The sequence below is a fragment of the Garra rufa genome, chromosome 25 (genome assembly GCF_049309525.1).
Source record: "Garra rufa chromosome 25, GarRuf1.0, whole genome shotgun sequence".
Classification (NCBI taxonomy): Eukaryota; Metazoa; Chordata; class Actinopteri; order Cypriniformes; family Cyprinidae; genus Garra; species Garra rufa.
Window position 1 is genome coordinate 16,464,207 of NC_133385.1, and position 27,333 is coordinate 16,491,539.

Sequence of the window (27,333 nt, forward strand, 5' to 3'; positions counted from 1 at the left end):
ACACTTTTTTTTTTTTTTTTTTTATTTAAAAACTCAAAATGCATTTCTGGATACAAGTGACAAAATGACTTGTTCAAAGTGGTTATTCACTTGTAAATAAAATCGCTGACAACATGGGTGTTATATTTCAAAAAAGACGTTGCTTGTGTTTAATTCAACGCTTTGCATGCATTTATCTCTAAAGGCAACAATTAGGGTGAGCAAACAGCTGACAGCTTAGCTCTAAAAGCCACAAGCTGGTCTTTTCAGGGGTTTTGGGTGGGACGAAATATAAAAGTAACCAAGATCACTCACCTTGTGTTCACATTTCTGGTCGATGGGTAACTTCATCCATTCACTGTCGTCCCCCATGGCTGTTTTCGGTCTGTCTTATCTATTCAACTAAACAAAAGAAGGGGAAACTTTGGTTGCTCACACAGCATACAAAGCAGAACACAAAAAGTCTACTGCAATCAAACAAACTTTTACACTTCATCACAGCTTTTTAAGTGTTTATTAGACATTTTTGAGCTCTGATGCATGCAACAAACATCTCAACCATCTAAAGCATTAGGAACAAATGTAATCAAGACAGCAAGGGAAACTTGACCAGCTTGTCACAATAACTTTGCAAGATCATCATCCTCATGCATTTCAACAACAGCTTCCAGCCAGACAGAAGAAATGCAACAGCAAATGCACACATCATCCAGATTCGCCAAAGCAGAGCAACATCCACTAATGGATCTCCCAGAAGAGGCTAGTTTCATATTACATATCGATCTAGGTTGAAAAGTAAATCCTTAAACACAAAAGCCCAAGCTTTAAGTGAGAAAAACACCATACTATATGCCTAAGATACGTGTAGAAGAATGATGGATGCAGAAAGTACCGCCAATTCAGCCCGCCCAAAACAAACATAAAAAGCAAACACGAAGTGTTACACGTAATATGTGCTGTTTGAAAGACTTATCAGTTATTAAAATGATAGATGAAGTACTTCGAGGGGGTTCAAAACGTTACATTCGTTTGTAGCGCATCACATGTGAAAACACTATCGAGGTGCAGCAGAGCCGTTAGTGAACCGCAGCTGCTGTAGGCTCGGGCCGTCGCTTTTCACAGAATTAGGCGTTTAAATACAGCCCTATGTCAATCAGGACATAGCATATCTACTCCTTACAGCTTTCCAAAACCATTTCCGTGTATGGTTTGTTTAGTCTCGAAGTGTAAATATCGATAAATTTAAATATACCGGTTAGCTGTTAGCACATACGCGGCCCTGACTGACTGTCTGTTAGTCCTGCAACAGCTTAAACCATCAGACGATTCAAACAAATATGGCCATTTTCACAAACACAACGTTTGAAATATTAAAATTGCTCCTTTCCATCTCATCTAAGCTCATATGTGACGATAAAATCAAAAGCCCGACTCACACTATTGTTTGTCACAGATATAAAAGCGGCTTGATATTATTCAGTCCGTCACTAAAACCGAGGCCCTCAAATAAAACGCAGCAACCTATAACGAGGCGGAAAACGATTGAACGGCCTTCGTGTAATAATCTCCGATCTTTCCCCATCACAAGTAAATATATAAATTTTAGTTACCTGCTTTTAGAGAGGGAAGACAGGGCGATCTTCATCAGCTGGGACCGATATTTGGTCATTACTCTCCAGGCTTTGAAACGCCTCCGAGGGCGGGGAGACGGAGGGAGGAGACGCCTAGCTTTCATTCAAACCAGCACTTCGTTTGTTATAGGCTGTATAGTGCATTTTTATGCTGTTGAACATGTTTTTATTGGACATGTGGTGTTTGAAGATGTTTGTGCATCAATAAAGTGAGCGAGCGATTCAAAATGTTCATGTGTAATCTTTATATTGTCTCCCGTTTTCAGTAAAGAATTGGAACCGGACTTTGGGGCATTGTCAATAAACAAAACAATTAATGTGAATTAAATAATAATTGGGATTATAGATAGATACATAGTCACACTACCAGTCAAAAGATTTTTTATGTTTTTTAAGAATTTATTTGATCCAAAGTACAAAACGGTAAAATATTTTTACTATTTAAAATAACAGTTTTCTATTTTAATACATCTTAAAATGTAATTTATTCCTGTAATTTCAAAGCTGAATTATCAGCATCATTACTCCAGTCACATGATCCTTCAGAAATCATTCTAGTATTCTGATTTGCTGCTCAAAAACATGTATTATTATTATTATGTTGAAAATAGCTAAGTAGATTTTTTTAGGTTTCTTTGATGAATAGAAAGTTCATAAGAACTTTATCATCACTTTTGATTAATTGAAAGCACCCTTGCTAAATAAAAGTATTCATTTCTATAATTTCTTTTCCAAAAAAAAAAAAAATAATAATAATAATAATAATAATAATAAAGATACTGACTAAATGCTGACCTTTGGCTCTTCGCAGGATTCTAAGAAAATGTAATCAACTTTTTAAAATATTGATAATAATAATAATAATAATAATAATAATAATAATAATAATAATAATAATATCTTGAACAGCAAATCAGCATATTAGAATAATTTCTGAAGGATCAAATAGAAAGCAGTTATTTTAAATAGTAAAAAAAATATTTCACATTGCTGCTTTTACTGTATTTTGGATCAAATAAATGCAGACTTGGTGAGCAGAAGAGACTTCTTTATACAATAAATCTTAAAAATCTTAAAAGACTGGTAGTGTAGATAGATATTTATTATACATACATGCAATAAACAAACACGTTTTCTTTTTACTCTTATTACATCACATATATAAATATATAATTTACACTTTACAAAACCTTTCATATGTTTTCTTTTAATTAGCTTTAATTTCTATAATAAATTAAATGTAGCTTTTTTTGTTAGCATGCTTTTGTAACTGATACTAGCATGCTTTTGTAACTGATGTAACTTTTGTAACACTACACGAACCAGTGTGGCAGCACAAAAATACTTAATTACAGATCCTCGTGGATTAGTATTTAAATGGCCAGCCATATGGGCGCAGTAAAACAGCTGCGCTGCGCATGCGCGGGTTTCCATAGCCGCGGCTGCATCAACAAAACTGACGAAACACAGCCAAGCATTTTTTAAAAAGCAGGGCGAGACTCCACCCAGCCCTCACTTCCGTGTTGTGTCACGTGTTGCTCAACTGCGTCGTCTATTGGTTGGTTTATATCCCTAGATGAATTTGAGCAGGTTCTTACACAAATACAATATTATTGTTTCGGGGAAAAAACACACATACCGACTTATAGTGATCTTATATTTTTTAAATAAGAGAATAAAGTATATTTAAATGGATTAATACACTTAGCCCTAGGAAACTATATGTAAGAATACTGGCGCAGTGCAGAGTGGCCACACTGACCGCTAAAGCAGCTTTAGAGACTCCATTCTGAATGGGTTACTAGCAGAGTCATGCACCGCATCTGCATCCCGGCTAAGACAAATTATTCAAAACCATAAACACCATGAAAATGAATACGGATCGATTCAGCCTCACTGTTGACGAGTATTTAGGTATGTTTGTGTTATTATTGCTTGTTGATGGTTCGCATATTGCTAAGGTGCAGTCGGTTCCAAAATGCCTGCTTGCAGAATCATTGACAGTTGCATTGGAAAGTATTAACACGCTATTGTTATGTCATTGCCTTTTCTTTTTACTTTCTAGCTGAAACGAATGTCCTCTTCTATCTCAACGATGCAGTCACACAGCTACTGGAACATAAAGAGGAATACACTCAGTTTGGTGTGGTTCGATATTTTGCAGAATAGTAAGTTGTTATTATTTAGCTATTTTAGCTATACTGTTACTGGACAAGACATTAATAATAATAACAATACACTACCAGTCAAATCATTACTCCAGTCTACAGTGTCACTTGATCCTTCAGAAATCATTCTAATATGTTGATTTGCTCAAGAAAATTGTAGTATTATTATTAGTATTATTATTTCAGAAGAGTAGAAAGATCCAAAGATCAACATATATATGAAATAAAAAGCTTTTGTAACATTATACACTATACCATTCAAAAGCTTGGAGTCAGTATATTTTTTAATTATAGAAATTAATACTTTTATTTAGCAAGGATGCCTTAAATTGTTCAAGATTGATGATAAAGACATTTATAATGTTACAATTTCTGTTTCAGATGCTGTTCTTCTGAACTTTCTATTCATCAAAAAAAAAAAACTGGAAAATATTTATAATAATAATAATAATAATAATAATAACAATAATCATGTGACTGGAGTAATAATACTAACAATTCAGCTTTGAAATCGTAGGAATAAATTAGATTTTAAAATATATTCAAATAGAAAACAGTTATTTTAAATAGTAAAAATAAAATAAAAAAATAAAACATTAAAAATCATACTGTTGAAAATTTTTGACTGGTAGTGTATATCTAAATTAAATATTTATTATTTGTATTTTTGTTCTAAATACAGATATTACCATGTCCCAAAATGTAATATATTTTTGCAGTTTCACCAGTGTGAAGAATGGGAATCACGTGCTCTTCAGGGAATTCAGTTACATCAAGGTGACTCCTCATAACAGAGAATCCTTCATCCATATCTTCTGGAAATGCTTCAGACAGATTGGAAAGAACGGGGGTAAGCAAAAGCAAATGTGACGTTTATAATTTTTTAAGTCAAGCCATAACTCTTTACATTAGTTGGATGCATTGGTGTGTTTGCAGTGAGTAAATACAGATACAGCTGTTTCTTATTGCAGATTTGTTGGCAATGTCAGAATACAGTTCACTTTTACAGCTGTTATGTCCTGATTTTCCTACTGAGATGGTACAAAACACAGCCAGGTAGATTCATATTTGTTTTTTGATGTTTCCTTGACCGTTCACTCCTTTCACATTGATATTTGAATGATTTATTTTCATTTTTTTTTTCTGTTGTAGGATTGTCCTGATAGATGATGCCACCGACTGTCTAATGTCATTCGCAGATTTTATTTATTCATTCCAAATCCAGTTTTATTATGAAGGTAATAAACTTTAATATAATATAATATAAAACACATAATATGAAGCTGTAATTATAACTGTAATTTGCTAATTATTTACTTTGGATGTACTGAGGTTCTTTAAGTTTTTAAGTCACAAATCAAAACAATTTAAGTGAAATCTAATTAAATATTGAAAAAACACTTAAAATACACTACCAGCCAAAAGTTTTTGAACAGTAAGATTTTTAATGTTTTTTTTTTAAATGAAGTCTCTTCTGTTCACCAAGCTTGTATTAATTTGTTCCAAAGTACAGTAAAACAGTCAAATTAATTTTGAAATATTATTACTATTTAAAATAACTGTTTTCTATTTGAATAAATTAAAGTGTAATTTATTCCTGTGATTTCAAAGCTGAATTTTTGCATCATTACTCCAGTCACATGATCCTTCAGAAATGATTCTAATATTCTGATTTGCTGCTCAAAAAGATTATTATTATTATTATTATTATTATTATGTTAAAAACAGTAGATTTTTTTTTTAAGGTTTCTTGATGAATAGAATGTTCAGAAGAACAGCATTTATATGACATAGAAATATTTTGTAACATTATAAATTTATCATCACTTTTGATCAATTGAATGCATCTTAAATAAAAGTATTAATTTCTATAATTTCGTTCCCCCGGAAAAAAAAAATATACTGACTCCTAGCCATTCCATTTTGAATGGTATAGTGTATAATGTTACAAAAGCTTTTTATTTCAGATAAATGCTGATTTTTGGATCTTTCTATTCATCAAAGAATCCTAAAAAATATACTCAACTGTTTTAAATATGCAAGTCAGAATATTAGAATGATTTCTGAAGAATCATGTGACACTAAAGACTGGAGTAATGATGCAGAAAATGTAGCTTTGATCACAGAAAGAAATTACATTTTAAAATATATTCAAATAGAAAGCAGGTATTTGAAATAGTAAATATATTTCACAATATTACTGCTTTTGCTGTATTTTATATCAAATAAAACTCTTTTTGACTGGTAGTGTACAATATATGGTTTTTCTTATACAGTCATACAGTATAAAATGAAAAGTAAAATCTTAATGTTAAAAAAAAACAAATAGATCCAGGTGTTATTAGTCAAGCACCCAATCACATAAGCACTGGTGATATTTAAAGGTCTTGCTTACAACAAAAGCCAATCTGACCTTGAGAGTTTAACAGCGGTTGTAACAAAAGGCCGGCGTGACATCATCACTACCACGTGAAAGCGTTTCTATGGTTACTCGAGGCTCCGTCTTTCATTGGAATGATCTCATCCTCATTCAATTTCACAGAGTTTGTGGAGAGTGTGTCTGTGATTTACCAAGACCTGCTGTCAGGGAAGAACCCAAACACGGTCATAGTCCCGACCTCCACTTCGGTGGAACAGTTATCCACCGCAGCCAACGAGGAGCCGGACCCTCAAGAAGGCGTAGACTCCTCCATCTTTTGTGAATGTATAGAGGGACTTTGTGAGAGGTTCAAACACAAGTAAGACAAAAAATAAGACAATTTTAAAAATACCCATTATTCATTTATTATTTATATTTGAAGTCAAAAGTTTACATACACTTTGCAGAATCTGCAAAATATAAGGGAATATACAAAAAGCATGTTATTTTTTTATTTAGTACTGACCTGAATAAGATATTTCACATAAAAGACGTTTACATATAGTCCACAAAAGAAAATAATAGTTGAATTTATAAAAATGACCCTGTTCAAAAGTTTACATACACTCTTAATACTGTGTTGTTATCTGAATGATCCACAGCTGTGTTTATTGATATTTGTTCATGAGTTCCTTGTTTGCCCACAGATTCTTTGGTTTTTCAGCATTTTTGTGTATTTGAACCCTTTCCAACAATGACTGTATGATTTTGAGATGCATCTTTTCACACTGTATGTAAACTTTTGACCTCAACTGTATATTATAGTATTTATTAATATATTTTTAATCATTTTTATTTTCATTTTAGAAATTTTGTTGTGCTTCTGACAATTTTGAGTTATATTTTTATTTGACTTTTTTTTTTTACAGTTTTTGTAATTTTAGTACTTCAACTAGGGATGTTGCGATATACCAATACCGATATTTAAAAAAAGAAATTGATTGCAAATTGAAATGTTTTTAATTGTTTTACTGGTATCAATGATAACCATGATCTTTCAAAATGAGAAGTAAAAGTAGAAAATATTATATTTTTTTCAAGATTTTATAGATTATATTATATCGTTAGCATGAAATTTTAGCATGACATACCTAACTTCAACTTTCAAATTAATATCAGTTAGTTGCCAAGCCAATATTTTACATTTTCTTTTACATCTTTAACATTTTTAAACTTTATATATATTTTTTATTTAATTTTATATATTTTATTATTATTTATTATATAAAATTGCACTACAAACCAGTGTGCTCATAATTTAGATAATACATTAAAATAATATGGTAAGACACTAATTTTGTTTTGCACAGCTAAAAATGGCTGGATGAAGATGAGACAGGAAGCCAGACCCATAAAATATACTTGTACGGAAAGAAAAAGGATATAGAAACTTAATCACTAAATATAATGGGACCCTCTATAGCCATCATCACTACTAGAACATGATAGTGATTTAATGTTTTCCCAGGTTTCCTTCCACAGTTGCAATTAAGGAGATATTAGAGAGCAGTCAACGAGTGTCTTTCTATGGCTTCCTGATGGCCTTGGCCAAACATGAGGGAGTAAACCAAGACATCGGTGAGCATTAGATGATGCTTAAATGTATTTCTGCCTGTAATACTTTTAACTTTTAATAACTAGAAATAGAAACTGAATCTTACGTCATATGTTTATCAGGTGCTCTTCCCAATAAATCGGACGTGCTGATTGATCCAGAGATGGACCAGGAGCTGGAGAGACTGTGAGAGAGACGGGCTTGCTTCAAAGAGTATATTACAGTCACTTGCGTCTGTTATTAAAAGACGGAGAGCTTGCTAACAATCTTTTTATATTTCAACACTTTCTTTAAAGCTAATGTACTAGCATTTGACGCTACGTTTCTGTGATTCTTTCAGCATAGCTCAAGTCGCCATCAGCCCGACGTCCAACAACAGCAGCAGCAGCGCTGTGGGACAGAAGGAAACGTCCAAGAAGGCCTCACCACGCAAGTCCCTGCACCAACGCAAGAGGATTGAAATGGAGAGCGACGGTTCCACAGAGGAGACAGACTCTTCTGAGAATTAACACGCACAGACCTGCTTTTTAGCATCTTCATGATTTTTTTTTTGACAACTGTTAGTGCCGGTTCACTAATTTGATTAGAAAAGTGGTGTTTTAATAGTGCTGATGCATGTCTGTGTTCTCTATTTTACAATTCTATAGGCTTCGCTGTAGCCCAACTACTTTCATCGCTGAAGCAAAAATAAATAAATAAACAAATTAGCAGCCATATTGTCTGAAGCTACAAGTATTTTACGTTAAAGGAACACTCCACTTTTTTTGGAAATAGGCTCATTCTCCAACTCCCCCCGCATTAATAACTTGAGTTTTACAGTTTTTAAAACCATTCAGCCGTTCTCCTGTTCTGGCGATATCACTTTTAGCATAGCTTAGCATAGATCATTGAATCCTATTAGACCAATAGCATCGCGTTCAAAAATGAACAACGAGTTTCAATATTTGTTCTATTTAAAACTGGACTCTTCTGTAGTTATATAATATTGTGTACTAAGACCGGCAGAAAATGTAAAGATGCGATTTTCTAGGCCGATAAGATTAGAAACTACACTCCCATTCCGGTGTAAGAGTCAAGGAAGTAATATGGACGCAGCAGGTGCAGTAATATCACGCAGCGCCTGAAATTAGTTCCCAGCTGGGTAACTTCCGACGAGGAACGCTCCCTGTACATGCAGTTGGTCACGTTGTGCTGCGATGTGCTGCGTGATATTACTGTGCCTGCTTTGGTAATGTTCCAGCAGCAAACTTCCTTGACTATTACGCCGGAATAGGAGTGTAGTTCCTAATCTTATCGGCCTAGAAAATCGCAGCTTTACATTTTCCGCCGGTCTTAGTACACAATATAACTACAGTAGAGTCAAGTTTTAAACAAATATCGAAACTCGTTGGTCATTTTTGAACGTGATGCTATTGGTCTAATAGGATTCAATGATCTATGCTAAGCTATGCTAAAAGTGATATCGCCAGAACAGGAGAAATACTGAATGGATTTCAAAACTGTAAAAATCAACTTATTAACTCGGGGGGAATTGAAGAATGAGCCTATTTCCAAAAAAAGTGGAGTGTTCCTTTAACTCCTTCTGTAGAACTGTTGCATAAAATAAACACTAAGTAGTAGAGTAATTAATCTGTGATGGACTTTTAAACTTCTAAAAAAATTAAGACTTTAACTTTTGTTACAAATACATATATATTTACAATAAATGTTATTTTGATTTTTTTTTTTACATTTGTACACCAAATCATCATATTAGAATGATTTCTAAAGGATCATGTGATTCTGAAGACTGGAGTAATGATGCTGAAAGTTTAGCTTTGCAACTCAGGAATACATTATGTTTCAAAATATATTGAAATACAAAACACTTATGTTAAATTGTAATAATATTTTACTGTATTTTGATCAAATAACTGTAGCCTTGGTGAGTCTGAGAGACCCCAGACTTTTAAAGAGTTGTGTATAAGAATCTTTTGTTTGTGTACATACACACATACACACTTTTAATAATCACACACCAGGACAAACAGTTTACAAATAGGATTTAACTTTATGGGTTCCACAGAACAGTTATGATCATTCAAAAAAAAAAAAATAAAATAAAAACAATGTACAGTGATAAATGAAATAGGCACAACTTGTGATTTTGCAGGATTGGTTCGCAGATATTTTTTGCAGACACAAATGATCCTTACAACTGAATACCACCTTTCAAAATGACCGTACCAAGCATTTGGCCATTTGAAAACCATTTGGTCTGTTGATCTATTCAATGAAAACTGCTCATTTAGTGAATATTGCATATTAGGTAAGCGCATGCTGTGAGGATGTGCCATTTTGAAAGGACTGGTGAACACGGGTCCATTTTAGGCCTTGGCTTTAAAACCTTTTGTTTTTGTATCCGGGAAAAAAAAAAATCATTACCAGACAGCTGTGTTCCTCAGCACCATTTCTGTCATTATTACAGTAGTGTTGCATCCTCTCCTTATATATGTTTCAAGCGCCAGAATAATATATTTTAAGATCTTTCCATTTCAATATAATTATAAATAAGATATTTAATATAATATGTAAAAAGAAAATTAAATTATTTGGTTTTCACAGCTACATACGCCAGGGATACTGAGACTGAAGCAGAATGCGAATAAGCCCAGACTACACTCTGTTTAACAGAGCAACATATGGGAATATAAGCACATATAAACATTTAATACGAGAACCAAAAAGAAAAAGCATTCACAGACGTAAGCATGGATGCCATATTGTATTGGTGAGACTTGGTAGTGTGCAGTTACCCTATTTAACATACAACACTTGAAATTGTGGCACAGCAATGCCCTGGATCACGGTTTCATAACCTTGGGTTCAAAGCGGTGCTAACCACCCTTTCAAAACGATGTGAGAAACATTTGTAAGTGGTCTTTAACCTGGGGTTTCACATAGTGGGATACCAGATGGACAGACTGGGCTGAATTCAATTACACGGTTCACATCCATTCTGAGTGAAGAAGGATGTGACCCAGATTAGCTTTGGTTTCAGATAAACTTTGATTTTGGATCCAGTCTAGCATTAAAGCAACTGTATGTGTATTTTTGCGACTTTGAAGCCCCCTACAGTTGAAAGAGTGGAATTCGCTGTCGTAATTACAGTAAACAGCTGTAGACGTGCGTTTGTTGCTGCTATAAAGCAATCCGCCGCATTTCGCGGTATTTTGTACCCGCTCACAGGCGCTTGAAGAGGAGCGCGGGAAAGAAACAGAAACCATTCGCCTCAGATTATGTGAGCTGTCAGAACGATTTTGAAGCTGATATTTCAAGGTAAAAAACTTAACATACAGTTGTTTTAAGATCTTCTTTCCGTCTTGTGTTGTTTCATCCATCCTTAATGCATCAGACATTGTGCTTCGAATGAATTCAAAACCAAACTTTGCACAAATGATTTTTTACAAGTCACATCAAACAATTTTTTGTTTGTTATTAAACTTTGTAAGGCTTTACACCAGTCAGTAATACTCAAGTTGTACGATGTGAAAGTAATTGCGCTGTAGCCGATATCTGTTTCGATTTTTAACATTTGTCTAAAACAGACATCAACATTATATCATCAACATGACACGTTACAAAGAGGCTCAAAACCACCATCATGCGACACCTCATATAATATGTGATAATGGAAAAATACAAGTAGACTGAAGGTCATTCGAGGAAGATGTCTTCTGTCGGACAGGAATATTCCATATGTTCTTTGTAGAACTGCTGAAAAGCTTTCCTGTAAAAACAAAAGTATTTTTATGTACACATTTTGGGAAGGTCTAGACGTGATTTTAGAACTAGAATGACTTTGGTTTTTATTAGTTGTTTCAAAAATTGAGTCAGGAAAAGAACCAAACACTATTTCTGCTATAAATAATTGAAGTTCTGCCAAATGAATGTTTTCCATTGTTTTTCCAAACATGTGAGACTTTTGTTTATCTTTGGAACACAAATTAAGATATTTTTGATGAATTCCAAGAGCTGTCTTTGATTATTTGATCCGAGAGCTTTCAAATAGTTGAATAAAGTTGTTATTTTTGTTTTCTTTGCACACAAAAAATATTCTTGTAGCTTCATAAAATTACGGCTGAAAAAAAACCCTGCTGATGTCACATGGACTATTTTAAAGATGTCCTTACTACCTTTCTGGGCCTTGAACATGGTAGTATCCTACTGTTGCCTATGCAGAGTCAGAAAGCTCTCTAGTTTCATAAATAAATATATTAATTTGTGTCCAGAATATGAAAGAAGGTATTATGGGTTTGGAACGACATGAGAGTGAGTAATTAATGAAAAAAATTTGAACTATCTCTTTAATTATTGGTATATGCTTTTGTTGAAGTCATCGGCCTGCGCATAATTTTAACTTATTTTTAAAATAATCATGTATAACATCAAAATTCCTAGTGAAAAACTACATTACCCTTGATTCTTCAGAGTATCTCCACCAATCAGTGCACTGCAACAGATTGCACCAAGTAGACAGTCTTCCTATGCTCTCAAACTAAACTAATTATGATTATATGAAGTCAACATATTAAATCGAATAGTTTTATATTTTTCTATTGTTGTTAATTATTTGATTGTCATTCGTAATGCTTAATGGGATTCATTCCCTCATTAAAGCCACACAGTCTGGTATCATTTTGGTCCAATTTTCAAATTCTTCTAGGCTTTCAATCAAAGTTTGTAACATTGTGATTCACCCTGTAACTGGTTGGTTTAGTTCATTTCACAATGGAAAAAAAAAGAATAGTGGACAAGAACTGTTGCACTCTATTCTGTCTTTTGACCAATCAACAAAAAGATTCTACTTTTTTAATCCAATCAGCAAAAAGATCCCTCTTCCCACAAAACCAATATCAACATTTTGTGGTCTTCAGTTCATATCTATTAGCCCTAAGATTATCTGTATGTTAGAGTAGAACTAAAAGTTGACTTTTGACAAAAATGATGTAAAAATGTGTCTTTCTGAGAAAATAGGCTATATATATACAGTATTATGAGTAGTTTTATATTTTTTTCGTCCAATCAAATGCTCACTAGAAAGCAACATCACCTAGCAAATATGTATACTACTGTACACTCTTAAAAAAAAAAGCCTCAAAAGGGGTGTTTTTGCAGTGGTGCCATAGAAGAACCATTTTTGGCTCCCCAAAGAACCTTACAGTGAACAGTTTTTAAAAGACCATTTTGAAGACCATTTTAAAAATCCAAGGAACCTTTTTCCATTATTAAGAACCTTTTCTGCATTTGAAAGGTTCCATGGATGTTCAAGGTTCTTCGTGGAACCATTGATGTCAAGTGACTAGAGAACTCACCCTATAGATTCAGCCAGTTTCGAGGTTGTATCATCTGAGAAGAACACATGGCAGGCGAATCTCTGGTATGCTGGATGTTTCGTTATTACTCCAAAATACCTGAAAAAAAAAAAATGATAAAGGATTTACTGTCAAGAATGCTTACTGTATTGCCATTGTTGTATGTTCTGTTTTGCCCTGTAGGGGGCGTTGTAGATGGGTAAAAATTAGGTTATTGCATTTTCAGCTTTATATAAGTGACCACACTCAGTCCCAGATTTATAATCTTATATTAGTCTCTGTATCTACACTACTCTCTTTTTTAAGAAATTGTGTTATTCAGCAAGGATGCGTTAAATTGATCAAATGTGACAGTAAAGACATTTCTAATGTTACAAACTATTTCTATTTCAAATAACCACTGTTCTTTTGAACTGTTTATTCATCAAAGAGCCCTGAAAACATGTCTACAAAAATATTAAGCAGCACAACTGTTTTCAACATTAGTTAATGTATAAAAAATGTATTTCAATTATTTTATAGATAAATTTAACCCTTAATTTACCCTTATTTTCACTTCAGACCTAGTCGAAATAGACAGAAAAGAATCGAATAACTTCATTCATTTCTGTCCAAACTTACTTCTTGTTCTTCGGATGGCACCCGCAGAAGGAGATGTTTTTCAGTTGAAAAAAGTGAAAGCACTTCTCACCCTGTAAAATATGGAAAGAAAGACTGAGTGGTCTAATCAGTAGCCGGGACTGAAACACATTAGTGTAAGCTGCAAACACATGATGTCAGTGCGGTGTGAGGTCGTCTCAGTATGTGCGCTTAACTCCTGAACCCTGTGATTTACATCACTGAGCGCGCTAACTAATTCACTCAGTGGGGCTTAGGGGGCGAGATCCCCCCACATTATGGCTACAGATTACCATTCAGTCTTAAGATGCTTCATTGCATAACTGAGGGACTGAAAATGTGGCGTCACAGAGCACAGTTGAGTGGAAGAGCCTTTTGGTGGCAACATCTAGCCACAATCTGAGGCCAAGGCAGTGGGGATTCAATTTGGAAACTATTTTTATTTCCAATTTTATTTTCCATATGTGGCCCTGGACCACAAAGCCAGTCAGAGGTAATTTTCTGAAAGGGTTAATCATCTAAAAGCTGGATAAATAAGGATATGACAATATCTGGATATGACAACATTTGGCCGAGATACAGTTATTTAAAAATCTGGAATCTGAGGGTGTAAAAAAATAAAAAATATTGAGAAAATCGCCTTAAAAGTTGTCAAAATTATGTACTTTGTAATGCATAATATTAATCAAAAAATTAAACTTTGATACATTTACAGTAGGAAATTTACAAAATATCTTCATGGAACATGATCTTTACTTAATATCCTAATGATTAATATTCTAACAATAATTTTGACCCATACAATGTATTTTTGGTTTTGTGGTCCAGAGTCACATATTATAGATCTACAGATGGTAATATTGAGAGCACTTTAAACTGTGTCATGTTCTTCATTCCTACTATGCTAGTTGATGTCGTCATCAATTTTTTAAAAGGTAGAAATCATATTAGTTGAAGTATAATACAGTATACAAACCCTTCCAGAAGTCAGACAGTCATCCTGAACAATGATTTTCAGTCCTCTTGTGTTGATTTCCAGAATACAAGGCGAAGGGGGGCTGAACTGCATTGTTGTTCGTCTGTTTGATGCTATCTGTTAGCATAATCAGATTGCATATGAACATCAGATTACATACGAGCAACATCATGTCATTGTAATTATTATGTATTGTGGAAATCCAGGGCAGAATTATAATGCAGAAATGGATTAGTGTACCTTGTGCATGGCGGCACAAAGCACGTCGGTCCCTTTGTGATACGGCACTTGAACAGAACCAAGGAATTTTACCCAGAATTTGTCCATCCAGTCACTTTTGATTTCTGAATAAATCACAGCAGACAGAGAAGGCAATTATTCCTCAAGATGCAAAAAAATATGACCCTGGACCACAAAAGCAGGGTATATTTGTAGCAATAGCCAAAAATACAATGTATGGGTCAAAATTATCGATGTTTCTTTTATGTCGAAAATCATTAGGATATTACGTAAAGATCATGTTCCATGAAGATATTTTGTACATTTCTTAACATAAATATATCAAAACTTAATTTTTGATTAGTAATATTATGCATTGCTAAGAACTTTTGCACCCTCAGATTTCAGATTTTCAAATACCTTTATTAAAAAAATAAAGGTGCTTTAAAAGGTTCTTCACAGCGATGCCATAGAAGAACCTTTTTTGGTTCCATTAAAGAAAGATTCAGTCAAAGGTTCTTTAAAGAACCATTTTTACTTACCTTTTTATAATCTAAAGAACCTTCTTTTGCCACGAAGAACCTTTTGTAAAACAGAAAGCTTCTTCAGATATTAAAGGTACTTTATGGAACCATTTAGACAAAAAAGGTTCTTCTATGGCAATGTGAAGCCCCTTTATTTTTAAGAGTGTAGTTGTATCTCTGTCAAATATTGTCCTATCCTAGCAAACATACATTAATAGAAAGCTTTATTCAACTTTCAGATGATGTATAAATCTCAATTTCAAAAACTGACCCCTGTGACTGGTTTTGTGGTCCAGGCTCACAAATACTTAAAATACTACAGCAAAGCCAAGGTTTACCTTTGACAAGTTCATCTTTTGTCACCTTGACGGCGTAAAATGCAGGGAAGATGCCTCTGGATCCAGTGCGCATGTTGTAGGCCTCACACCATAGATCCTCGGCCTGCACCTCGACCAGTAAGGGGTCATCTGCCTCCAACTCTAACTCATCATCATGGCGAGGAATAAACCTGTAAACAAGCCAAAATTATAAATGCTCAGGTCAAATCTCCAAAAAGTGGTTTAGGGTAGCACTCATGAGTAGAGTTGGCCTGGATATGTTTTGGTATATCTTATCCACCATTTTCTTCAATGTGGAAGTAAGCCTATGGGTGAGACTTTCAGTTTATTATCCACTATAGGAGGTAATGAGAAGAATAACAATGTGCAGTACATGGTAAAACTGTTGGCACTACAGACCAGTGTGCTTATAATTAAGCAAAATGAGACGTTTTGTACAGCTAAAAATAGCTGGACGTGGATGAGACCGGAAACCAGACCCATAAAATTTACAAATGGCTGCGCTCACTCTTACGGGAAGAACAAGGTGGATAAGTCACTTGGTTACTTTCTTGTTTTTTTCAACAGTATATCAAGAATTCAATCGAATCCTTACCTGAACACTGCTCTGTGACTCTGTTCTCTTTCCTCTCCATTAATAACACAGGAGAAGAATCCAAACTCAGCACCTAGGTGGGAGAACAAACGTTCATTGTCACATCAAGAACAACAAAGGATAGAGACGTTTCTGTAGGAACTGCTGGCTAAATTTCATCATCTTGATCTTGGCTGGTGAAAGGTAGGTCTGATATTAGCAAACCCGTTAATGAGGAAAATCTGTAGTTCTTGCAAAGTCTTGGCAGATGTATTACTGAAGGGGTGCCGCAAGGTTCAATCCTTGGCCCTTTGCCATTCTTTCTGAGCCTCTCTCATGCTGCTCTTGCCTTCATTTTGGTGTATCCACAGGATATAGAAGGTTAATGGATGTTTAGCTTCACATGGAGAGCCAATTTTAATGAATGTATAAGGCATATATTCTTTATGAATTATATTTGAAGTTGCACAGGTATATTTGTAGCAATAGCCAACAATAGTATAGCTCAAAATTATTAATTTTTCTTTTATGCCAAAAATCATTAGGATATTAAGAAAAGATCATGTTCCATGAAGATATTTTGTAAATTTCCTACTGTAAATATATCAAAACTTAATTTTTGATTAGTAATATGCATTGCTACGTACTTCATTGGAACAACTTTAAAGATGATTTTCTCAGTATTTAGATTTTTTTGCCCCTTAGATTCAAGATTTTCAAATAGTTGTATCTCGTCCAAATATTCTCATTTTGGAAAATTTACCCTCATGACTGGTTTTGTGGTCCAGGGTCACATATTGCATGTTTTACCCCTTAATAGGACAGGTTACGACAAAGCTGTCATTTACTGGGAGCACATGGTCTTTAGAGTTTCTGCTGCACAGCTGCCACTTTACATTTATTTTAGATACGTTTCTGTTGGTAACAGATATATTTTTTATTTTTCAAGTTTATCTTAACATACTGGAAGCCAAAAATAACTTGGTATTGTGAACAATGGAAGTGTTTCATGGACAAAAGTAGCCGAAATAAAACATGAAAAAAAAAACGGATATTAGAATACTTACAGTATTTAAGATCTGTGCACATTTGCAACAACCACTACACTCTTAAAAATAAAGGTGCTTCACAATGCCATACAAGAACCTTTTTTGTCTAAATGGTTCCATAAAGAACCTTTAACATCTGAAGAACATTTCTGTTTTACAAAAGGTTCTTTGTGGCGAAAGAAGGTTCTTTAGATTATAAAAAGGTAAGAAAGAGATGGTTCTTTAAATAACCTTTGACTGAATGGTACTTCTGTGGAATCGCTGTGAAGAATTTTTCAAAGCACCTTTATTTTTAAGAGTGTATGTTAAGAAAATTCAGTATTTTTTCCAAATAAATTCAAAATTAACTATTTTCAAAATTCCAAATCAGCTCCAATTACTCACCAGAGAAACGTGACCGTCTATTCAAAAAGATGTTCATGAACTTGCGAGAACGGGGCATGTCTGAGGTGGTGTCTGTGGTGGAATCCGCAGAGAAACCGGACGTGTCTCTCCTCATGCCCCTTGCTCCCGACTCTTCCTCTTCTCCATCTGCTTCCTGATCCTCCTCGTCCTCGTCGATGGCAGATTCGTAGACAGTATTGTCACTGTCACTTTCGTAACCTTTGTAGCAGTCCTTGATACTCACTAACTCAAGCTTAGCATGCTCATCCACCACCAGGGTGTACTTAACCGAGTCATACGTCAGTCCCGAAGCATCCGTGCTGACCGCCACCGCTTTTAAATTCCCTGTGTCCTCCTTCGCCACTTTAGGTTTGCGGGTTTCAGCCCCCGCATCGCTGAGGCTAACAGTCCGGCATGGGGGCGTGGGTGGGTACACTTCATCCTCCTCGCTAATGGAGGGGTTCGGACAACCCGCCGATGGGTAGTAGTGAAGTGGAGGAAGCTCCGTGTCCGAACTAATGGACATGCGGTTGCTGTCGCTGCTCTGGGACAGAAATGGTCGCTCTTGTTCACCATTAACTGGTGTGAGGTGGATCTCCTCTGTTGCATTTCCTTCCGAAATGCAGTAGTCCTTGTTTTTGTCGACCAACTGCTCACACGTTTCTTCATTATCCGCTGGGTACTGCACTTGTTCCCGATAGCCGTTGACGGTGTGATACCGGGCTTTTTCCTTGCAAATGGTTGGGATGTCAAGGACACCCTCTATCAGGGTCACTTCCGTGGATTTTTCCCTCATGGCTGTCTGCGTGAGGGGTGCCACTGCGTTGGGGTTGTTCAAAGACTCGGACAACTTGTCCTTCTTCTTGGTGTGAAAGGCTGAGGCTTTGTTCGTAGAGGAGGCAGGGCCCCGTGGTTTGGTGTCAGCCCTGGCCTGAACTTTGTCCCCGTCGGTCAGGTTAACCTGCTCAGGTTTGGCCGCCGGATCTCCTGTTTCACACACACAGAAGATTATACATTAGGCAATAAGCCTAATGGAGAAAAACATCTGAAGAGGATTATGTAAAAATGTCAGTTAATGCCACAGTTAAAGCCATGCAAAATGCCAAGTTTCGCTCAGCACTGGAAGTAATGAACCCTGATGACTTTTAAAAACCAATATGAAAAGCAAATGACAGAATCCATTTATGACGTTTTGATAAAGAATTGAAAGGCCATATGAGAAGAAAAAAAATCAAACATGAATTGTGCACAATATGCTTAAAAACATGTGTTTATAAAATAGTGTGATTTTTTATTTCACACAGACTGGTAACGTGTTTAAGAAGGTGCTAATGCTTACATACGCCAAATGCAAATATCTTATCATCAGTGAAGCATATCATTTTAGTATATAGTAAACCCATCCAAATTGGAACAAAGCTGTAGTATTTACAGTCCTTGATGCATTAAAGGGTTAGTTCACCCAAAAATGAAAATTAGCCTATGATTTACTCACCCTCAAGGCATCCTAGTTGTATATGACTTTCTTCTTTTAGACAAATCCATTTGGTGTTATATTAAAAAATGTCCTGGATCTTCCAAGCATTATAATGGCAGTGGGTGGGTGTTTTTGTGGGCTAACTGTCGAATGCACAAGCGGTTCCGTAGCGCATGTGGCTATGAGAATATGCTAGTCTTGCGAGAACCAATGTTTGTTTACGGAAGCAAAGGAAGCAAAGTTTCCTTACTTTAGCAAAGGAAAACCAGTCTCCTCTTGGTTTATATCAAAATCCTCCCACATTTTTCTTTACAAATCCTAATTTTGTACTTTTAATTCCTGACCAGTGTTTTGTTTTGCTCTTTCTCCAACCGGAAAGGCTTGTGAGTAAGACAGTTAGTGCAAGCAAGGGAAAAGTGTTTTTCTTTTCAAAAATCATCACAGCCTTTATTCACCTCCTGGAGCCATGTGAGGCACTTTTTATTATGGATGGATGCTCTTGATTAGGTTTTTTTTTTGGACTGTTGAACAAAAACACCTGCCCACTGCCATTGCAAAGCTTGAAAGAGCCAGGACATTTTTAATATAACTCCGATTGGATTTGTCTGCAAGAAGAAAGTCATATACACCTAGGATGGCTTGACAGCGAGTAAATCATGGGCTAATTTTCATTTTTGGGTGAACTAACCCTTTAAGCTGGAACAGAATAAAGCATTTCAGCAAAAATTAAACACTTTAGCTTTACAGTATCCAAGCCTTTCTTCATACTAGGAGAGTCACGCACAAGTGACATCCGATGAACTCTCTGGATAAGAAGATTGACGAAAATCCCATTAAGTTAATTACAACACGTAAACACATTTTTCATTGCTTGAAAGCGCATACTACAACAACAACTACAATTATGAACAATAATACACCTGCAACTTGCATTTCTTTCATTTATCTCATGGTAATTCCTCTAATGCATGGAAGTGATTATGAAAAATTACTTGTTGGGAAAATTCAAGTCTCAGCAGTTCATCAGACGTTCATTTGTGTGGTGTGAGTGGCCATTACTCACCCTTAATGTGTGGTGACGAAGAATGGGTTTTCTTTTCTTTTCTCCGTTCTTTCTCACCAAAGGAATTGTTATTTATTGTGTCCTGCGATTAAAGTAAAAAAGAATGAGGGTTAGGTTTTTCGATATACAAAAAGCTGAGAGAGTCAATATTTTTGAGATTAACACATAAAAAAATGGCATAATAACATGATAACATTTTTTGGGCACAGCCATGAAGACAATGCATTAGTATTCTCTACAGAAGCTTAAAATAATAAAACAACAAATAAATTGCAAGGTATAATAAAGAGTCATCAAAAATGTATGTGTGTATATATATACTAAATAAGATATTTCACATAAAAGAAATTTACATATAGTCCACAAGACAAAATAATGGTTGAATTTATAAAAACGACCCTGTTCACAAGGTTACAGATTCTGAATACTGTGTTGTTACCTGAATAATCCACAGCTGTTTTTTTTTTTATTTGTTTTAGTGATAGTTGTTCATGAGTCTCTCATGTTAAACTGCCCACTGTTCTTCAGAAAAATCCTTCAGGTCCCACAAATTCTTTGGTTTTTCAGCATTTTTTGTATTTAAACCTTTTCCAACAATGACTGTATGATTTCGAGATCCATCTTTTCACACTGAGGACAACTGAGGGACTCATATGCAACTATTACAGAAGGTTCAAATGCTCACTGATGCTCCAGAAGAAAAAATGATACATTAAGAGCTAGGAGTGTAAACTTTTGAACAAAATGAAGATGTGTACATTTTTCTTATTTTGCCTAAATATCATTTTTTTTCATTTAGTACTGCCCTTCAGAAGCTACAAAAGATATTTACATGTTTCCCAGAAGACAAAATAAGTAAAATTTACCCTGATCTTCAAATTCTTAATGTTTTAATGCATCGCTTTTCTTTCTGGAGCATCAGTGAGCATTTTAACCTTCTGTAATAGTTGCATATGAGTCCCTCAGTTGTCCTCAGTGTGAAAAGATGGATCTCAAAATCATAGTCATTGTTGAAAAGGGTTCAAATACACAAAAATGCTGAAAAACCAAAAAATGAAGGGACCTGAATGATTTTTTCTGAAGAACAGCGGGCAGTGTAACTGTTCATGACAAATAAGGGACTCATGAACAACTGTCACTTAAAACAAAAAAAATAAACAGTTGTGGATCATTCAGGTAAAAACACAGCATAAGGAATCCAGCATATGTAAATCTTTGAGCAGGGTAATTTTTATAAATTCAACTATTATTTTTTCTTGTGGACTATATGTAAACATGTTTTATGTGAAATCTTATTCAGGTCAGTACTGAATAAAAAATAACATGCATTTTGTATGGCCCCTCTTATTTTGGAAAAATCATTAACATTTTGCAGATTCTGCAAGGTGTATGTAAACTATATATAAAGAAAGTCATTGCATTTTTAATAGTTTTTACTAAAAACATAACATTAAAACCAAATTTAAAAAATAAATAAAAATGTAAAAAATTCACATTAAAACACAGACAGACGTGTACATCCCTCCATCTTGAATAAATCACATGATTTTGTCAGCATTACTAATTGTCACCACATTTTAGGTGCTTTTCTATTCTATAGTGAAACTGAAACTATATTTGACTACAATCCATAAAACGAGAGAGTTACAGGAAGACCAATCCGACCAATGGATTACTGCTCTTTCCTGTCGCTGACTCACCAATTGTCCACGCTGCTATAATGCACCTTTAACACTGACACTCCTTTGTTGCCACAGCAACGCGCCCATCGATGATGCAGGAATTGGCATGCGCGAGAGCGTGTCAGTGTGTGCGTAAGTGTGGGGGTAGATGGGAACACACAGTAGTGTTCGTGACAGAGTAGAAAGACACAGATGGCTGATATGATGCTCCTATTTAGTGACACTAAAAACGGTATGAGGAAAGAAACCAGATGGGAGAAACTCTATCCCCACAGTTCATCACTATTCAGTCTATTACTGTATGTCTACCAGACTAGAATTAAAGAGACAGTTCACCCAAAAATGAACATTCTATCATTAATTACTCACCCTCATGTCATTCCAAACCCGTAAGACCTTCGTTCATCTTCGGAACACAAGTTAAGATATTTTTGATGAAATCCAAGAGCTTTCTGACACTGCATAGACAGCAACGCAACTGACACGTTCAAGACCCAGAAAGGTATTAAGGACATCGTTAAAATTGTCCAATAAGGCTCTTTAAACAGTCAAAATAGCAGAATGTTTTAATACTCTTCCAAAAATTCAGTCAAATTCAAATAAATGAATAAATATAAAAAATGATGTTACAAATCCATTAGTGCACGTTAATTTAAGTTGAAAAAAATGATCATTTTCAAAACGCTATTGTTTTCACAAGCCTCCGTTTTTGTCTGTTTACACTTCAATGCAACCCCAGAGTTTTCAAACTAAAACGGTGCCTGCAGCGTTTTCAAAAGTCTCCATTTTCAAGGGTCGAAAATGTCAGTGTAGTGTAAACGACAGGTGTAAATGTAGCAAGATTTACGCATTTAAAACGAAAACGCACTAGTGTAAACATCACAAAGCCACTCCAATTCCATTTCGGGATGTCATGGCCACAACTACGAATTCTATTATTTCTTCATAAAATCAAGTATTTACATTTTAAATGGATTAAATGCGTCAGATTACAGAAGATAGCGCTTCGCATTGATTCTAAGGGTTTCAGCCAATACCCAGGCCTCTAGCTTGCTAGCTGAAATATTTCCGTCACAATGTAAATAATTTTAGAGCAGACTTTCTCACAGTTTACTTGTATTACCCAATAACTCTGTTCACTTTCTGTAGAAAAGCTCTGCTAATTCCTCAAATGCCCTTTGAGCCCAGCGGCTGTGCCAATGCTGCAGACGCGGAGAGATTCGACAAGCCAAGATTATGAGATTAAAGACAGGGAAGCACATTTACAGTCATCCACCATCTTCTCTGCGCGTAAAACAGCCTGCTGACCTGGATATGATTCAGTGTGGTGAAATATTCAAACAAAAGCCTGTTTTTTAACACAAGCACCTATGAGGTTTCATGTCAACCTCATAATAAACAGTTGGCAAAATAATTAGATATAATACAAGTAGGCTTTACCAAGTCTTAATCATAAAGACTTAGAATTTAGGAATTCAGGACACTGGACTGGCCAGCACTAATGCTGTAAGATGGTAAATATTGTTATGCAATTACAACAGAACAATCTGATTAAACTGAATTGTGTTAAATGTGCCTTTTTAGTTTAGCACAGGTTAAAGAGGATGAACACTTTTTACTTATTTACTTATCCTCATATCATAAACCTGTATTATTGACCTATAACTTCAGAAGATCTGGAATAAAGTATTTTCTGACTTTCTGTGTTCTATGAAAGAGAAGATTGGACTGACATGAGGGTGAGTAAATGATGACAATATTCATTTGTGTAATTAAACTGCATTGAGTTGAATGTACACAAAACATAAAACCATTATTTCTAGGATATTTATGACCGTAAATGTCTTTTATGGGAATATAGGAAATTACAGCAAGCAACATAACCAAATTTCAGTAATAGAGAAAACTAAGAAGGTCATTTTGAGTTCAGTACAGTCTGGATTGGAAGTCTTTTCTGGAGATCAGTGCTGGGCCATTACTTAAATCATTTAGTTTCCTCAGCCTCATTACCCATGATGCACTTCAAAATGCAGACGAAGAAGACTCTGAAAGACTGAAGTAATATCAGTGTTATAGTATTTTTATATTATGATAGTATTTAATACTTTTTATATTATTAGTAGTAATTTTATGTGCTTTTGTCTTTTTTTATTAGTTTATATATACACTCATTTTTAATGGTTTTTAAGGAAGTTTTTATGATCATCATGGCTGCATTTATTTAATCAAAAATACAGTAAAAAATGTAATATTGTGAAATATTATTTCCATTTAAAATACATGTTTTCTATGTGAATATGTTTTAAATTGTAATTTATTCCTGTGATACAAAGCTAAATTTTAAACATTACTCCAGTCTTCAGTGTCACATGATCCTTCAGAAATCATTCTAATATGCTGATTTATTATCAGTGCTGGAAACAGCTGTGTTGCTTAATATTTTTTTGGAAACTGTGATGCTTTTTTTCAGTATTCTTTGATGAATACAAAATTAAAAAGAACAGCATTTATTTAAAACAGAAATCTTTTCTAACAAAATACACTACTGTTCAAGTTTGGGCAAGGATGTGTTAAATTGATAAAAAGCAACAGCAAAGACTTATATTGTTAGAAAATATTTATATTTTTAATAAATGCTGTGCTTTTTAAATTGTTATTCATCAAAGAATCCTGAAAAAAGTATCATCAGTAAAATACTTGGCAGCACAACTGTTGCCGACATTGATAATTTCTGAAGGATCATGTGATACTGAAGACATAATGGCAGATGAAAATTCAGCTTTGCATTACAAGAAAAATATATTTTAATGTATATTAAAATAGAAATCATAATTTTATATTGTAATAACATTTTGCAGTATTATTGCTTTTTTTGTATTTTTGTCTTAATGAATGTAAGAGACTTCTTTAAAAAACATTACAAGTCTTTCTGATCACACACTTTTGAACGGCAGTATATATATATTTATATTTAAGTACTGTCAATCGATTAATCACAATTAATCACATCCAAAATAAGTTTCATAATATATGAGTGTGTACTGTGTATATTTGTTATGTGTATCTAAATACACACACACACACACACACACACACACACACACACACACACACACACACACACACACACACACACACACACACACACACACACACACACATACATGCATGTATATAAGAAAAACATGTTGTTTATATAATAAATGTATTTTTAGGGCTGTCAAATGATTAATTGCAATTAATCACAATGTTTCATACTATTTACTATATATATATATATATATATATATATATATATATATATATATATATATATTTTTTTTTTTTTTTTGGATGCCATTAATCGCGATTAATCATTTGACAGCCCTAATATTTATGTATAATATAAATGATATGAATATAAATATGTACATGTAAATGTTTTACAAATATATACAGTGTGTGCGTTTATTTATAAATATACACACTATACACATATATTATGTAAACAAAAACGTTTATTTTGGATATGATTAATTGTGATTAATCTTTTGACAGCAGTTTATATATATTATATATTTATATACTTTATATACTTATATACTTATATATATATATATATATATATATATATATATACATATGTGTGTGTGTGTGTGTGTGTGTGTGTGTGTGTGTGTGTGTGTGTGGGTGTGTGTGTATAATTATTTATTTTCTTTTTTCGTCTGTCTTTATTTTGGTTAGTTGCCAAGGTGAACTTTTTATTTTATTTTTAATCTGATATTTATTTTACATTGGCTTCATTTCAATTACCAGAAATAATTTTTAATAGTTTTACTTTGATTTAACAATAACAACACTAGGTAATATTATGCCCAGTAGGAAAGTAGTATCACTTTTTAACACATTTATAATATATGTGATTATAACTGCTTGTGTGTTTAGTGAAATATAATAAATTATGGCATTTAATATCAAGCGCAACCAAATTTTAAGCCAAATTGTAGTTAATTAAGAACCTCAAAACGGTCATATAACACTTAATTTTAGTGCTCCAGAAATGCATAATAGAAATTGGGATTAGTTGTCACAACTAAAATTCCATAATCATCACATTTCTGAACATGATAAATCTACTCATCTACTCAAGAATATGCTACATTTCTATTGGGGCATGTTGTCACACAATCTCGGTAATGTAGCCAACAAATAGTCCGATGAGTATAAACTGTGACAACATGCCCCGGTCTCTTCAAACATGATACATAGATCAACAAGTACAGTACGTAGCACTAAAATGCCAATCAAAAATCAAAACCCTTTCAAAAACAACACCACATATCCAAACAAAACTGAGTTTTTACTCCCACCTCGTTATATTTTGTTCAAAACAGCCCATTAAAGTGCCGCCCCCTGCTGTTTGACCCTCACAGGTCAACAGTAACGATCCACTCTCGCTCGTTCTTGTCGGATTGCATTACACACGGAGGGCGGACATCAGTGATTCATAGCAGGTGGGCCGAGTGGGAGCCTCACAAACAGGAAACGTCATCAGCATCGCCGGCTGGGAGTATCAAAGAAACCCAACCGCTACATACCACCGATTTACATACACGCCAAAAATACACGCCATCCCTCCAAGGGAATGACACGATCGTTCGAGATCCTGTTTGTGCAGTATGGAAATGATCACTTTTACTGTAAAACAATTTCTAATCCCCGTCCATCTGCTTCGGACGTAATCACAAGCCTCTTAAAACACTGTAGGCCGCTGCCAAAACTGTTTGTCTCACCTGAGTCCTTGGCACTTGCGGGAAAAGATTCAGGGTGGTGGGTCTCTTGGGCCGGTATGTATCCATGGCGACGGCAGGGATGAAATCCTTTAGCTGAGGCTGAGTGACAGGCGGCCCTGCGCCCTGCTCTTCCTTGTGGTTGTCATCGACGGCCTCAACCGGCCGCCTGGCGTTCTCCTCTTCCTCCTCTTCTTCCAAGATTCCTCCCTCTGCATCAATCAGGTCCAAGTGGAGCATCTCCGTCTGCAGCTCCACCACCCCCCTCCTCCGGCCGCTCCTCGGCGTGCCATTGGTCGGCTGAGTCATGTGATCCTGGGAAGAGCAGGCAGCAGAGCTTTAGAGGAGAGAGCGAAGGAGCTGCAGTCAGATGCAGCCAGCCAATCGGAGCGAGCTGATGACATCAGCCTGTGGCTCCCTTCCTGGCTGCTGTAAGGAAAGCTAATTCAATCCCAGAGAACAATGAGGCGTGTCACATGACATAAGAAAAATAAACACACCCAAACATGACAAGAAGGGAGATTATAACATGTTTAATTACACTAAACTGCCTC

The 27,333-nt window shown here is 34.9% G+C and overlaps 3 protein-coding genes across 5 annotated transcripts in view; 1 reads left to right on the forward strand and 2 right to left on the reverse strand.

Moving 5' to 3' along the window:
* ckap5 (cytoskeleton associated protein 5) overlaps nucleotides 1–1,724 on the reverse strand; it is a 28,374-nt gene extending 26,650 nt beyond the window's left edge. For both annotated transcript variants that reach the window (XM_073831538.1, XM_073831537.1), the window contains exons 1-2: nucleotides 1,590–1,724; nucleotides 295–381 (exon numbers count right to left, since the gene is read on the reverse strand). In XM_073831538.1, coding sequence (XP_073687639.1) covers nucleotides 295–351 — 57 coding nt within the window. In that variant the 5' untranslated portion in view covers nucleotides 352–381; nucleotides 1,590–1,724. The remainder of the gene's footprint in view (nucleotides 1–294; nucleotides 382–1,589) is intronic.
* A 1,566-nt stretch (nucleotides 1,725–3,290) lies between these two features.
* On the forward strand, nucleotides 3,291–8,466 carry cstpp1 (centriolar satellite-associated tubulin polyglutamylase complex regulator 1). Of its 2 annotated transcripts, none has more exons than XM_073832140.1 (9): nucleotides 3,291–3,524; nucleotides 3,676–3,778; nucleotides 4,498–4,628; nucleotides 4,750–4,834; nucleotides 4,931–5,016; nucleotides 6,321–6,516; nucleotides 7,666–7,775; nucleotides 7,875–7,938; nucleotides 8,093–8,466. In XM_073832140.1, the coding sequence occupies exons 1-9, from the start codon at nucleotides 3,476–3,478 to the stop codon at nucleotides 8,259–8,261; spliced, it is 993 nt and encodes a 330-aa protein (XP_073688241.1). In that variant the 5' UTR covers nucleotides 3,291–3,475; the 3' UTR covers nucleotides 8,262–8,466. The 2 variants fall into 2 exon arrangements, with proteins under 2 accessions (XP_073688241.1, XP_073688242.1); XM_073832141.1 differs by having other exon boundaries at nucleotides 3,293–3,524; nucleotides 7,875–7,965; nucleotides 8,093–8,226.
* Nucleotides 8,467–10,497: 2,031 nt separating this feature from the next.
* mapk8ip1a (mitogen-activated protein kinase 8 interacting protein 1a) lies at nucleotides 10,498–27,038 on the reverse strand. The gene is made up of 10 exons (XM_073831777.1): nucleotides 26,783–27,038; nucleotides 20,329–20,410; nucleotides 17,789–18,775; nucleotides 16,377–16,449; nucleotides 15,782–15,951; nucleotides 14,941–15,044; nucleotides 14,701–14,817; nucleotides 13,728–13,798; nucleotides 13,107–13,205; nucleotides 10,498–11,521 (listed from the first exon to the last, which is right to left on the reverse strand). Exons 1-10 carry the CDS (start codon nucleotides 27,017–27,019, stop codon nucleotides 11,449–11,451), a joined length of 2,013 nt encoding a protein of 670 aa, XP_073687878.1. The 5' UTR covers nucleotides 27,020–27,038; the 3' UTR covers nucleotides 10,498–11,448.
* Between the last annotated feature and the right edge of the window lie 295 nt (nucleotides 27,039–27,333).

Bases quoted from the DNA above. Each gene is read 5' to 3' on its own strand.
- cstpp1 (XM_073832140.1), top strand. From the start codon at position 3,476: ATGAAAATGAATACGGATCGATTCAGCCTCACTGTTGACGAGTATTTA. The intron at 3,525-3,675 runs GTATGTTTGTGT...TTTACTTTCTAG, and splicing joins CACTGTTGACGAGTATTTAG to CTGAAACGAATGTCCTCTTC. The intron at 7,776-7,874 runs GTGAGCATTAGA...TATGTTTATCAG, and splicing joins GGGAGTAAACCAAGACATCG to GTGCTCTTCCCAATAAATCG.
- mapk8ip1a (XM_073831777.1), bottom strand. From the start codon at position 27,019: ATGCTCCACTTGGACCTGATTGATGCAGAGGGAGGAATCTTGGAAGAA. The intron at 16,450-17,788 runs GTGAGTAATTGG...TCTCCCACCTAG, and splicing joins TAGACGGTCACGTTTCTCTG to GTGCTGAGTTTGGATTCTTC. The intron at 15,045-15,781 runs GTAAACCTTGGC...TGATTTATTCAG, and splicing joins AAAAGATGAACTTGTCAAAG to AAATCAAAAGTGACTGGATG.